The sequence below is a fragment of the Oryctolagus cuniculus genome, chromosome 5 (assembly GCF_964237555.1).
Source record: "Oryctolagus cuniculus chromosome 5, mOryCun1.1, whole genome shotgun sequence".
Classification (NCBI taxonomy): Eukaryota; Metazoa; Chordata; class Mammalia; order Lagomorpha; family Leporidae; genus Oryctolagus; species Oryctolagus cuniculus.
The window spans coordinates 72,443,587-72,457,515 of record NC_091436.1 but is presented as its reverse complement, the minus strand read 5'-3'; the positions used below and the strand labels follow the sequence as shown (position 1 = coordinate 72,457,515).

The 13,929-nt window shown below is 41.8% G+C and overlaps 1 protein-coding gene across 4 annotated transcripts in view; it reads right to left on the bottom strand.

Moving 5' to 3' along the window:
* Nucleotides 1-2,816: 2,816 nt before the first annotated feature.
* FAXC (failed axon connections homolog, metaxin like GST domain containing) overlaps nucleotides 2,817-13,929 on the bottom strand; it is a 102,623-nt gene continuing 91,510 nt past the window's right edge. For all 4 annotated transcript variants that reach the window (XM_017345295.3, XM_017345294.3, XM_002714868.5 and 1 more), the window contains one exon: nucleotides 2,817-4,974. In XM_017345295.3, the coding sequence (XP_017200784.1) occupies nucleotides 4,685-4,974 (290 nt within the window). In that variant the 3' untranslated portion in view covers nucleotides 2,817-4,684. The remainder of the gene's footprint in view (nucleotides 4,975-13,929) is intronic.

Genomic DNA, 13,929 nt, shown 5'->3' with positions numbered 1-13,929 from the left:
AACATCGATAACCACAATATTTAAAGACTCTAGAACAAGACCTCTTTAACTGGGGTCCATGAACCCGCTAAGGAATTCAAGGACAATTTCAAGTCTCTAAATCTGAATTTGTAAAGTTTTAGGTGTTTATATTATTTTTTTGAAAAAAGGGTGCAGGAGTTTCATTAGTTTATCGACGAAATTCCTGGACACTTACCAAAAAAAAGGAAAAACCACTACTTATAGCATGTAGCCCATGTTCTGAGCATACTTTCTCCATGCAGCCTTCATGGAAGGAAATAATGAGTGCTTTGTTCTCACAGTAAAATAATGAGCTGGGAAGATTTTGTGTGGATTTGATGGAGGTGGGCCTTAAGAGATATGATTTGGCCAGTGGAGAGGGGGGTGGAAATTTCCAGAGAGGGACTGGCAGGAGCAGAGGTGCAGGGATGGGGGTTCACTTGAGGCAAGTGTAGGCAGAGCCAAATGGGTCAACTTGGCTGTACCAGATACCCACATGGAGGAGTCAGAGAGACAGGGTCAGTGAAGTGAGGATACTGGCCCTAAGGGGTAACCCTTATCAGCAAGTTATGCAGCAGCCCCTCTGGGTCAGAGAGCTTTTACAAACAGTCCAGTTTGATGCAAGGGATGGATGAACAGGTGGTCAAGCATGTAAATGAGGCTATGGCAGAAGTTTGGGCAAAAAAAGATGCCATGAAATTAGAGGACCATATCCGCTTGGCTCACTACTCTATACTATACACAGTGTGGATCCAAAGGCCAGGCATAGGGTAGCTGCTCAGAAAATATTTTGTGAATGAGTTTATGGACATGGATTCTTTACAAGATTGACCAGAAAGAATGGGGAGTCTTAGAGGTTTGGAAATCCAGTCTATTATTTACAGAGCCCAACAGTGCCATGCACAGAGCAGACACTTAGGAAAAGTCTCTTTAATTGGCATGGCCCATCCTGTGTGAATGACACACAAGACAAACATGGAGGAGTTGTCTAAGCACACTGGGAGAGACAGGGGGTATGCTGATTCTGTGAACATGGAATGATTTCTTGAGGAGCATAGATTTTACAAGGAAACCACACCAGAGAAGTAGAACAGAAAGTGTCATCTGGGGCAAGTGAAAGGCTTGAGCTCTGTGGCTACCCTTCAGATAAGTAACAACCTCAGGGCCCCTCTTGTTGGGAGCTGTCGAGAGCTAATCCTTGCCCTGGCTATACATCTGAACTGTTCTAAACTTTTTCTCAAACAAATCTAGGCAAGACCCATGAAACTAAAATCCTAAGCACTTCCTGTCCTTGAACTCTGTTTCATAGAAATATATCCTAATATCTTCATATACACACGCGAGATTCACTTAGAGTATACTGTAGTTGTGATTTAAGTCTAAGTTGTTGTAAGTCTGCAATGAGTTCTCTGGGTAGCCCATGTCCTTGGTAGTGTCACTGTGGTATCTGTGATAATGTACTTTACCTCTGCATAAACTTATGTTGTCCTCATAGCTCTTCTGATGGACAGAAAAGCATACAGCTGCTGCTCATTAATACTAACAAGACTATGGGCCAAAAATTAGTAGATATAAGGGCAAAGTTTATTTTTTCAATGAGAGGTTAAAAAAAGTAGAAGTGGCCCAGGGATCTTCTGTCCAACCCAAGGCATATGCTAGTATTAAAGTTATTTTCCAGTAAAAAGAAAATAGAGATTTTTGAACATGTGAGCCAGATGACCAAAATGTTCCCTAATTTTCTTTTGTTTGTTTTCTTATAAGTAGCACCTGTTCATCAAGAGAACACTTCAAACCTGGGTGGCTTAAAAATGAAGCAAATACAATTAAAGCCCTCCAAATAGTCATACCACAGTTTGTCTTGGTCATTTTGTTTCCATAACCCATGCTGGGGTATATTCTAGAGTTCCAAATAAAGTTTTCACCTACAGCAAGTTGCATGCCTAATCTTAAGCCGCCACAGAAGTACCCAAGACTCCAGCTGGCAATGTCCATTTCACGCCCTGTGGGAGGTACCTGGATGGAATGAGTGGTTACAGCTCCACTTGGAAAACTGGCTCTCTTCATACCTGCCTTCCACATAATGCACAATTAAAAAATATATACAAATCTACATACTCATATCATTTTTTTTTTTTTTTTTTTTTTTTTTTTTTGACAGGCAGAGTGGACAGTGAGAGAGAGACAGAGAGAGAAAGGTCTTCCTTTTGCCGTTGGTTCACCCTCCAATGGCCGCCGCTGCAGCCGGCGCACCGCGCTGATCCTGGCAGGAGCCAGGAGCCAGGTGCTTTTCCTGGTCTCCCATGGGGTGCAGGGCCCAAGCACCTGGGCCATCCTCCACTGCACTCCCTGGCCATAGCAGAGAGCTGGCCTGGAAGAGGGGCAACCGGGACAGAATCCGGCGCCCCAACCGGGACTAGAACCCGGTGTGCCGGCGCCGCAAGGTGGAGGATTAGCCTATTGAGCCACGGCGCCGGCTTACTCATATCATTTTTGAAGTGAAAAGACATCATATTTGGTGCTATACAGTAAGAATAAGTTGTTGGTAGGCAAAATTCCAAACATAATTCTTTCCAGCTGAGGGTGGGGGGAAGGGCAACTCAAACTTTGAGTAGTCAGGCATAGTCCACCTGTTCATTATATTCATATTTTCAGACCAGAGTTTCCCTTGTCATGCAGAACTGCCACCAGCTGGCCTAAAAACACACTGGTTAGGGATGGAGGCAGCAAACAGTCCTCCCAAATGACACTATTGACTCCAAAGAGTGTTATCTATTACATATTCCCCACCACATTCTCATTAGGCATCAAACAGTCCCTTCAATTCATGGCTTTAATAAGGTACTAACAGCTCCTTTTCCTGGAGGGTGAGGTTTTAGGATATCTCAGCAATTATTCCCAGTTACATGTGCCCGCCCACAATTGCTTAACTGGTAAACAGCCTCAAAAATTGTCCTCTCTGATACTCCTTGTGCATCCATGGCAGTCTTACAAGGTTGTTTTTGCAAATGCTATATCCAGAGTTTTTTCAAGTAAAGTACATGAATCTCACAGACATCATGTTTCCAGAAGTGCCTCTTTAAACCATAATGAGTAATCCTTCCCCGATCAGGAAGAAGCAAAGCAGTTTCACTTGCAGCCGTAAATCTCAACAGTGGGTCTCCTAGTCCAGATCCACAGCCATCATCCAGGATCTTCACCTTTCATTTCCCCCCAAAAAAAGTTCCAAGTCAACAAAAATTGGTATCTTCGAAGACAGAGTGCCTTTGTAAATATCAGAAACCCAACAGCACGCATGCCCTGCAGGGAGGAGAGGGAAGACAGAGAAGGGAGGGATGGAAGATCCTTAAGAAGCATAAGATGTGTCCTCAGTGTCGCCCTCCTCTCACTAAGCAATGTCTAACAACATCACAAAAACTGCATTAAGGAAACTGCATATAGTCTATCACGGGACAGAATGCTCTGATACATATAACATGATTTTCCTCCTTTGTATTTTCTGTATTTTCAACACACCTTTGTTTTCAAAAAGACATTACAAGTTGGCAAGCTTCGGCTTACAAAAATCAAATACTTGCCCTTTCACCTCTATTAAACCCATCATATTCCTGAGCTTTATTCTCTCCAAATCTTTCAAACATAGGCAGCTTATTAACACTCTGGAACAGCATTCCAGTGTGAGTTCAGACAATGAAACCCTTCTCTGCAGATACACAGTAGAACTGAAGACTGTTGGAGTTGTTGATTCGTAAAAATATTTCCAAGGTTCTTTCAACAAATGATTTCAATTCAAACTAGATCACAAAGAGGAATGATGACAAATTCCTAGGAGTGCCTTTGTGTGCTCAGCTTTTGCTAGTGACTGTGGCTGTTGTTGCCTGGATTATGGAATTCCTTTGCCCTCAAATCTTCACTCACATGAAGCACAATGAAGAATAAAATGTTGTGTTCATATCGCACCACTTCCAAGAGGCTCAAAGCGCCATACAATTTCACCACGTGAATCCCCACAACACCCCTGTGAGGTAGGTAGGTGGAGAGTATTGTCATCCCCACTTTACAGGTGGGAGAAATGAGGCACACAATAGTCATAGGACTTGCCTGAAATCACACAGCGAATCACTGGCAGGGCTTAGAATGAACTACTGATTAGCACCTAGCACAGTGCTTTGCACATAGCAGGTGTTCATTGAATATCTGCATTTTATTTGACACACATCTTAACATACAATATACACACATAAAATACAAGCAGCCACCACAGAGCATTTCTCACCTACATTTTTTTTCTGATGATACCGCTCCTTACTTCAAACTCTGGTGAAGGAAGGATATTCAAGAGTCCATCTCACAACTAAGCCCTCAGGCTGCAGAGAATCAACATAAATGCTACCCATGGACAACCCGCTCTTCCACCTGCTCTACCACCCATATTGGTTTTCTAATGAAAACAAAAATGGATGTCAAGAACCATGCTGACTTTTGTTTTTTGCCTGTTTGTTTTAAATGGAGCCATCTGAATGGTTCTTTGTACAAAAAAGAAATAAGGCGGCTCTAGTCCAGTTAGTGAGTGAAAACTCTGCCAAGCATGAAGGTCTCCTCCCAACTTGATGAATTTCCACCTGGGGAACTTGCCCGGCCCCAGGGAGTGGCAGCTCCAAAGGAAAACAGTCAGAGAGGCTGGACATCACTTGCACTGTTCGTGGTCTGTGCAGTCATCCATGTCCACATCCGAATCAAAGAGCGAGTGTCCTGTGAAATCCGTGTCAGGGGTTCTGGAAAAACTGTTCTCTGCTCCCTCATCTTCGAAGGTCTCTGTCCTTGAGTAAAAGCTAAAATCCAGCAGCGGGGTATGGGTTTTGCTGCCTTCGCTGCTCTCCTCAGACTCATAGATGGTGTTGTCATCACCGTGGTGCCACTCGGGCCAGAACTTCCTCCTTATCCTCTCACAGTACATGGCAAGGTTGATCAGCTCACCTGCAGGGTGGGAAGGAGAGCACTGGTCAGGTCTCAAAGACAACATCTACTTGTGCTGTGGCCAGAAAGGAAATGTTAAAACCCTCACTCCCAAGGTGATAGCATGAGGAGGCGAGGCCTTGGGGAGGTAATTAGGTTGGGAAAGCACAGCTGTCACAAATGGGATTAGTGCTCCCATCGGTGCTCCCAGAGAGCTGCCTTACCCCTGCCACCGCATGAAGGCACAGTGAGAATGCATCATCTATCAACCAAAAAGCCAACCCTCACCAGACACCCAATCTGCCCATACCAAGATCCTGGACTTCCCCACTTCAGAAATATGGGGAATAAACTTCTGTGAACTACAGGCCACCTAGTTTATGGCATTTTGCTACTGCATTCTAAAGGAACTATGACCAGTCACTGGGCTTTCTGGGGAATGTGGAACAGGGCGGAACACAAAGTAACAGTGTTTTCCACGGAGACATGATCAACACATCTAGATGTGTATGTACATATTAAGAAAGGTGAGGGGCTGGTGCTGTGGTGCAGTAGAATAAGCTTCCACTTGCAGCCCTGGCCTCCCATGGGTGCCGGTTCATGTCCTGGCTGCTCCTCTTCCAATCCAGTTCTCTGCTGATGGCCTGTGAAATCAGTGGAAGATGGCCCAAATGCTTGGGCCCCTGCATCCACATAGAAGACCTGGAAGAAGCTTCTGGCTCCTGGCTCAGCTCCAGCCATTTGGGGAGTGAACCAGCAGATGGAAGACCTTTCTCTATGTCTCTCCCTCTCACTGTCTGTAACTCTACCTCTCAAATAAATAAATAAAATCTTAAAAAAAAAAGGATTGAATTAAGATGGTGGAGTAGGGAGGGAGCTTGCTGCTCAAGTCTAGGAGAAGACAGTTTTAAAAAGTGGAAAGAGTAGTCTTAGGGAAGAATTAGGGAGAAAACAGCAGAGGAAATTCTACACAAGTTGGAGGAACACAGTGGACCTATGTGCAGGGCAAAGACATGCACAACTCAGGATCCCATCAGCCAAGAGCCTCCATACCAATGTTGGAGAGTAAGGTGAGACCAGACTTCAGTAACTCAATCCACTGGCAAAAAAGCTGCAGGAAGAGCCTAGAGGGAATCCAGGTTGTGGGTGGAATGTGGTTGTGGGGACAGTGTACCCACCAAACTAGAAGAGAAAAAAACAAATGGGGGGGGCACATTTCCTCTCTCCCTGATCATCCTGCAAAGGCATCCTGTAACAAGCTGACAGAGAGCAGGCGCCATTTTGGACAAACATAACAGCTGCACCAGCTTGTGTCCACACCCAGCATCCAGTCAAGTGGAGACTCCTGAGTCTGGTGGGGAGAACAGATAGGGGGCTGGGTGCTCGTGACTGTGGGAGGCTTGTGTGCCAGGACTGTGGAAACACTGAGGCTGCGTGGGAGGACTCAGGGTGTGGCTGGGACACTGGGCAGTCACTGTGGGAGGTGCCACAAGATCAGGGCTCCCTGGTTACCTGGTGAGAGACATTGCTGGGGAATCTGAGCTTACACTGAGGACAGAACAGATCCTTTGTGTGGTCCTTGTGGCAGAGTGGACTAATAATATGCTCACAGGGCTGATCTCCTTGGAGGAGAGGAGTTCAGCTTAGTCTAAACCAACAGACAAGAAGAAACCTCCCCTCTGATTGAAAAAAAAAAAAAATTACCACACCAAACCTGGGTATGTCACCTCAGACATGTCTTTCTCCCTGGAGCACTGAACAGAGCTCCCTGGCCACTTCAACCATGCACCTCTAGTTATTCCCTGAAAGCAGACCCTGCAATAATTCAATCAGATATAGTCAAAAGATAAAGCCACCACTGAGAAAAAAAAATCAAAGAACAAACCAACAAGTATTCCCACAAATACCAAATACACCAACCAAGAACAAGGTAGACAACATGACATCTTCAAAAGAATACAACACCTCAGTACTAGATTGTGAAGATGATGAGATTGAAGAAATGACAAAAATGGAATTCAAACAATTGATCATAAGATTACTTAGAAGTAATGAGAAGCAAATGCATGAACAAATGAAATCCATACATGACATCAAAGACAATTTCTCCCATGAAATTGAGATCTTATAGAGAAATTAAAATGAAATCTTAGAAATGAAGAATTCAATAGAACAAATTAAAAATGCAATGGAGAGCCTTAACAACAGAATAGGTAAATCAGAAGAAAAAATATATGACTTAGAATACAAAGCACAGGAAATTATACAGTCAGACCAAACACAAGCAGAAGAAATTAGGAAACTAAAATACACTGTTGGGAATCTACAAGCTACCATCAACGACCCAACATATGCGTTGTAGGAATTCCTGAAGGTATGGAAAGAAAGAATTAAAAGGCCTTTTTTTATCTTTTTTTTTTTTTTTTACAGGCAGAGTTAGACAGTGAGAGAGGGAGAGAAAGAGAGAAAGGTCTTGTTCCGTTGGTTCACCCCCCAAATGGCTGCTACAAAGCCGGGAGCCAGGTGCTTCCTCCTGGTCTCTCATGCAGGTGCAGAACCCAAGCACTTGGGCCATCCTCCACTGCCTTCCTGGGCCACAGAAGAGAGCTGGACTGGAAGAGGAGCAACCGGGACGGAATCTGGCGCCCCAACCAGGACTAGAACACAGGGTGCCAGTGCCGCAGGCGGAGGATTAGCCTAGTGAGCTGCGGTGCTGGCCTAGAAGGCCTTTTAAGTGAAATAATAACAGAAAATTTCCCCAATTTGGAGAAAGAAAGGGGCATCCAAGTACAGGAAGAAAATAGAACTCCTAATAGACATGACCAGAAAAGATCACCACCACAACACATTGTAATCAAACACTCCACAGTAAAACATAAAGAAAAGATTCTAGGCTGGTGCCACGGCTCACTAGGCTAATCCTCCGCCTGCGGCACCAGCACCCTGGGTTCTAGTCCCGGTTGGGGCACCAGATTCTGTCCCAGTTGCTCCTCTTCCAGTCCAGCTCTCTGCTGTGGCCCGGGAGTGCAGTGGAGGATGGCCCAAGTGCTTGGGCTCTGCACCCACATGGGAGACCAGGAGGAAGCACCTGGCTCCTGGCTTCGGATCAGCGCAGTGCGCCAGCCGCAAAGTGCTAGCCATAGTGGCCACTTGGGGGGTGAACCAACGGAAAAAGGAAGACCTTTCTCTCTGTCTCTCTCTCTCACTAACTCTTCCTGTCCAAAAAATCAAATAAATAAATAAATAAAATTAAGAAAAGATTCTAAAATGTGCATGAGAGAAATGCCAGATTACTATCAGAGGATCTCCAATTAGACTAACGGCAGACTTCTCATCAGAAATCCTACAGGCTAGCAGAGGATGGTGAGATATATTCCAAGTCTTAGGAGAAAAAAACTATCAACCAGGAATACTGTACCCTGCAAAGCTCTCATTTATGAATGAAGGTAAAATAAAGACCTTCCTTGACAAAAAGAAACTGAAAGAATTTGTCACCACCAGTCCAGCCCTACAAAAGATCCTTAAAGATGTGCTACACATACAAACACAGATACATGGCCATCACTATGGAAGAATGTAAAGGAAGGAAAGCTCCCGGTAAAAGTACAAAGGAAACCCAAAGTAAAAAAGAGGAGTATTTATGGAAAAATGGCAGGCCAAAGCTGTTGCTTAGCAATAATCACCTTGAATGTAAATGGCCTCAACTCTCCAGTTAAAAGACAGACTGGCTGAATGGATTAAAAAACAAAACCCATCTATTTGCTGTGTACAGAAAACACATCTCACCAACAAAGATGCATGTAGACTAAAATTGAAAGGATGGAAAAAGATAGTCCATGCTAACAGAAACCAAAAAAGAGCTGGTGTAGCTATTGTAATATCAGACAAAATAGACTTTAACACAAAAACTGTTAAATGAGACAAAGAAGGACACTATGTAATGATTAAGGGATTAATTCCACAGGAAGATGCAAATATTATAAATGTATATGCACCCTTAATTACAGAGCACCTGCCTATTTAAAAGAAACATTAAGGGATCTAAAGGGAAACACAGACTCAAATACAATAGTAATGGGGGATTTCAATACCGCACTTTCAGCAATGGACAGATCACCCAACAGAAAATCAGCAAGGAAACACCAGCGTTAATTGACACTATACACCAAATGGACCTGACAGATATCTACAGAACTTTTCATCCTACAATGCAGAATATACATACATCTCACCTGTGCATGGAACTTTCTCTAGGATTAACCATATGCTAGGCCATAAAACAAGTCTCAGCAAATTAAAAAAAAAATCGAAATCATACCATGCATCAATGCAATGAACCTGGACCAAAATGCAATGAAGGTGGAAATCAGTAACTCCAGAATCTATAGAACATATGCAAACACATGGAGACTGAACAACATGCTCTTGAGTGAATAGTGGGCCATAGAAGTAATCAAAATATTTTTGGAAGTAAATGAAGATAACAACACTACATATTAAAATTTATGGGATACGGCAAAAGCAGTGTTAGAGGAAAGTATGTAGCAATAGGTGCCTACATCAAAAAACTGGAAAAGCACCAAATAAATGAGCTATTAATGCATTGCAAGGATCTAGAAAAACAATAGCAAACAAACCCAAAACTAGTAGGAGAAAAGAAATAATAAAAATTAGAGAAGCACGGCTGGCACTACAGCGTAGTAGGTAAAGCCACTGCCTGTGGTGCTGACATCTATGGGCACCAGTTTGAGTCCTGCCTGCTCCATTTCCGATCCAGCTCTCTGCTATGGCCTAGGAAAGCAGCGGAAGTTGGCCCAAGTCCTTAGACCCTGCACTCCATGGAAGACCAAGAGTAATTCCTGGCTACTGGCTTTCGATTGGCACGGCTCCTGGCCATTGCAGCCATTTGGGGAGTGAACCAGCAGATGGAAGACTTCTCTCTCTCTCTCTGCCTCTCTCTCTCTCTGTGTGTATAACTCTGACTTTCAAATAAATAAATAAATCTTTAAAAGATATTGGAGATGAAATCAACAAAATTGAAACAAAAAATTACAAAAGATCAGCAAAATAAAGAGTTGTTTTTTTGAAAAAATAAAAAAAAATTGACACCCCATTGGCCCAACTAATCAAAAAAAGGAGAAAGAAGATCCAAATCAATAAAATTAGAGATGAAAAAAGAAATGTAACATCAGACACTACAGAAATAAAAAGAATCATCAGAAATTACTATGAAGAGCTGTATGCCAACAAACTGGGAAACCTAGAAGAAATGGATAGATTCCTAGACACATACAACCTACCTAAATTGAGCCATGAAGACTCATTAAACCTAAACAGACCCATAACCAAGATGGAAATGGAATCAGTAATAAAGGTCCTCCCAACAAAGGGAAGCCCATGACCGGATGGCTTCACTGCTGAATTCTACCAGACATTTAAAGAAGAACTAACTCCCAATTCTCAAGTTATTCAAAACAATTGAGGGCCCGGTGCCGTGGCTCACTTGGCTAATCCTCTGCCTGTGGTGCCAGCATTCCATATGGACACCAGGTTCTAGTCCCAGTCGCTCCTCTTCCAGTCCAGCTCTCTGCTGTGGCCCAGGAGGGCAGTGGAGGATGGCCCAAGTGCTTGGGCCCTGCACCCGTGTGGGAGACCAGGAAGAAGCACCTGGCTCCTGGCTTCAGATCAGTGCAGCACCGGCCATAGTGGCCATTGGAGGGTGAACCAACAGAAGGAAGACCTTTCTCTCTCTCTTTCTCTCACTCTCTGTAACTCCACCTGTCATTTAAATAAATAAAAAAATCTTTAAAAAAAAAAAAGATATAAGGAAACTATGTAAAAAAAAAAAAAAACAATTGAAAGAGAGGGAATCCTCCCAAATTCTTTCTATGAAGCCAGGATTATCTTAATTCCTGCACCTGAAAAAGATGCAACAGAGAATTACAGACCAATTTCCCTGATGAACATAGAAACAAAAATCTTCAACAAAATTCTAGCCAATTGAATCCAACAACATATCAGAAAGATCATCTACCCATACCAAGTGGGATTTATCCCTGGTATGCAGGGATGGTTCTACACTCGCAGATCAATAAATGTGATACATCACATTAACAAACTGCTGAACAAAAACCATATGATTATCTTGGTAGATGCAGAGGAAGCATTTGATTAAATACATCACCTTTTCATGATGAAAACTCTAAGTAAATTGGGTTTAGAATGAACATTCCTCAACACAATTGTGGCAATTTATGACAAACCCACAGCCAGCATCCTATTGAATGGAGAAAAGTTGGAAGCATTATTACTGAGATCTAGTACCAGATAGGGACGCCCACTCTCACCACTTCTATTCAATATAGTCCTGGAAGTTTTAGCCAGAGCCATTAGGCAAGAAAAAGAAATCAAAAGGATACAAATTGGAAGGAAGAAGTCAAACTATTCCCTATTTGCAGATAACATGATTCTATATACAAGATCCAAAAGAGATTATCGGAACTCATAGGAGAATTTGGTAAAGTCACAGGGTATAAAATCAATACACAAAAAATCAACAGCCTTTGAACACAGATAATGCCACAGCTGAGAAAGAACTTCTAAGATCAATCCCATTCACAATAGCTACAAAAAAAATCATATACTTTGGAATAAATTTAACTAAGGATGTCAAAGATCTCTACAATGAGAATTACAAAATGTTAAAGAAAGAAATAGAAGAAGATACAAAAAAATGGAAAATCTTCCATGATCATGGATTGGAAGAATCAATATCATCAAAATGTCCATCTTCCAAAAGCAAGTTACAAATTCAATGCTATACCAATCAAAATAATGAAGACATTCTTCTCAGATCTGGAAAAAATGATGTTGAAATTCATGTGGAGGCACAGGAGACCTCAACTAGCTAAAGCAATCTTATACAACAAAAACAAAGCCAGAGGCAACACAATTTTAAGACATACTACAAGGCAATTATAATCAAAACAGCCTTGTACTGGTACAAAAATGGATAGACCAATGGAACAGAATAGAAACACCAGAAATCAATCCAAACATCTATAACCAACTTATAACTGATCAAGGAGCTAAAACCAATCCCTGGAGCAAGTTCAGTCTATTCAACAAATGGTGCTGGGAAAACTGGATTTCCACATGCACTAGTATGAAGTAAAACCCCTACCTTACACCTTATACAAAAATCCACTCAACATGGATTAAAGATCTAAATCTATGACCCAACACCAACAACTTATTAGAGAACACTGAGGAAATCTTGCAAGACATTGGTACAAGCAGAGTTCTTGGACAAGACCACAGAGGCACGGGCAATCAAAGCCAAAATTAACAATTGGGATTACATCAAATTGAGAAGTTTCTGTATGACAAAAGAAACAGGAAAGTGAAGAGGCAACCAAAAGAATGGAAGAAATTATGGGGCCAGTGCCATGGCTCACTAGGTTAGTCCTCCACCTGCAGTGCTGGCATCCCATATGGGCACCAGGTTCTAGTCCCAGTTGCTCCTCTTCCAGTCCAGCTCTCTGCCTGGGAGGGCAGTGAAGAATGACCCAAGTACTTGGGCCCCTGCACCCACGTGGAAGACCCGGAAGAAGCTCCTGGCTCCTGGCTTCGGATCAGCACAGCACTGGCTATAGCGGCCATTTGGGGAGTGATCCAATGGAAGGAAAACAACTTTTCTCTCTGTCTCTCTCTCACTGTCTAACTCCATCTGTCAAAATTTTTTTTTAATTTTAAAAAAACCTGCTTCTCCTGGGAGGTGTCAAAGTTTATTTTTTTCAACTATTCTTTCCATTATGCCCTAGCTTTCATTGCATATTAGGTGACACTTTATAATTGATACAGCAGGACAATCTTAAATATCTATTTCTTCAAATTGGTCAATACTACACTAGTATTTGGGTGGTAATATTCTGTTTTGAAGTCTAAAGCTTGCAGGTATGAAATACAGATTTTTGGGATTTACTACATTCTTATGTATCATATAACATTTAAAGTACTATATAAGTATATTTTACAGTTTTGTCTAAGTAACAAATTTGCATTTTTGATTTGATGTAATAAAAGCTTTAATGTAATTTCTGTTAGATTTTGCATTTTTTCTTAAACTTTAACCTGACAGAGTGAATGATTCTTATGTTATTGTATTAGTATTGTGAATAATTGTGAAATGTTTTGAGACAGAGTACTATATTTGTGAATATAATGTTATCACTGTTTATTATTTAGTAGAAATCTTTCCATCAGTATGGAAAACTAAGAAAATTGTTTTCTGCTGTATAATCTGGCATTCATCGTAGATTAAAGCTTATTTTTCTGTGAATAAAACTTATTCAATAAAGTAAAAAAAAATTATTTGCAAACTGTGCAACTGATAAAGGATTAATAACTAGATTCTAAAAAGAGACCAAGAAACTCCACAAAAACAAAACAAATAACTCAGTTAAGAAATGGGCCAATGACTTAAAACAGACATTTTTCAAAATGGCCAACAGACACATGAAAAAACGTTCAGGATCATTAGCCATCAGGGAAATGCAAATCAAAACCACAATGAGGTTTCACCTCACCCCAGTTAGAATGGCTTTCATACAGAAATCAACAAACAACAAACACAGGCGAGGATGTGAGGAAAAAGGTACCCTAATCCACTACTGGTGGGAATGCAAACTGGTAAAACCACTATGGAAGACAATTTGGTGATACCTCAGAAATCTGTATATAGTCCTACCATACAATATAGCCATCCCACTCCTTGGAATTTACCCAAGAGAAATGACATCAGCAAATAAAAGAGTTATCTGCACCTCCCTGTTTATTGCAGCTCAATTCACAATAGCTAAGACATGGAATCAACCTAAATGCCCATCAATGGAAGACTAGATAAAGAAATTATGGGATACATACTCTATGGAATACTACGTGGCCGGTGCCATGGCTCAATAGGCTAATCCTCCG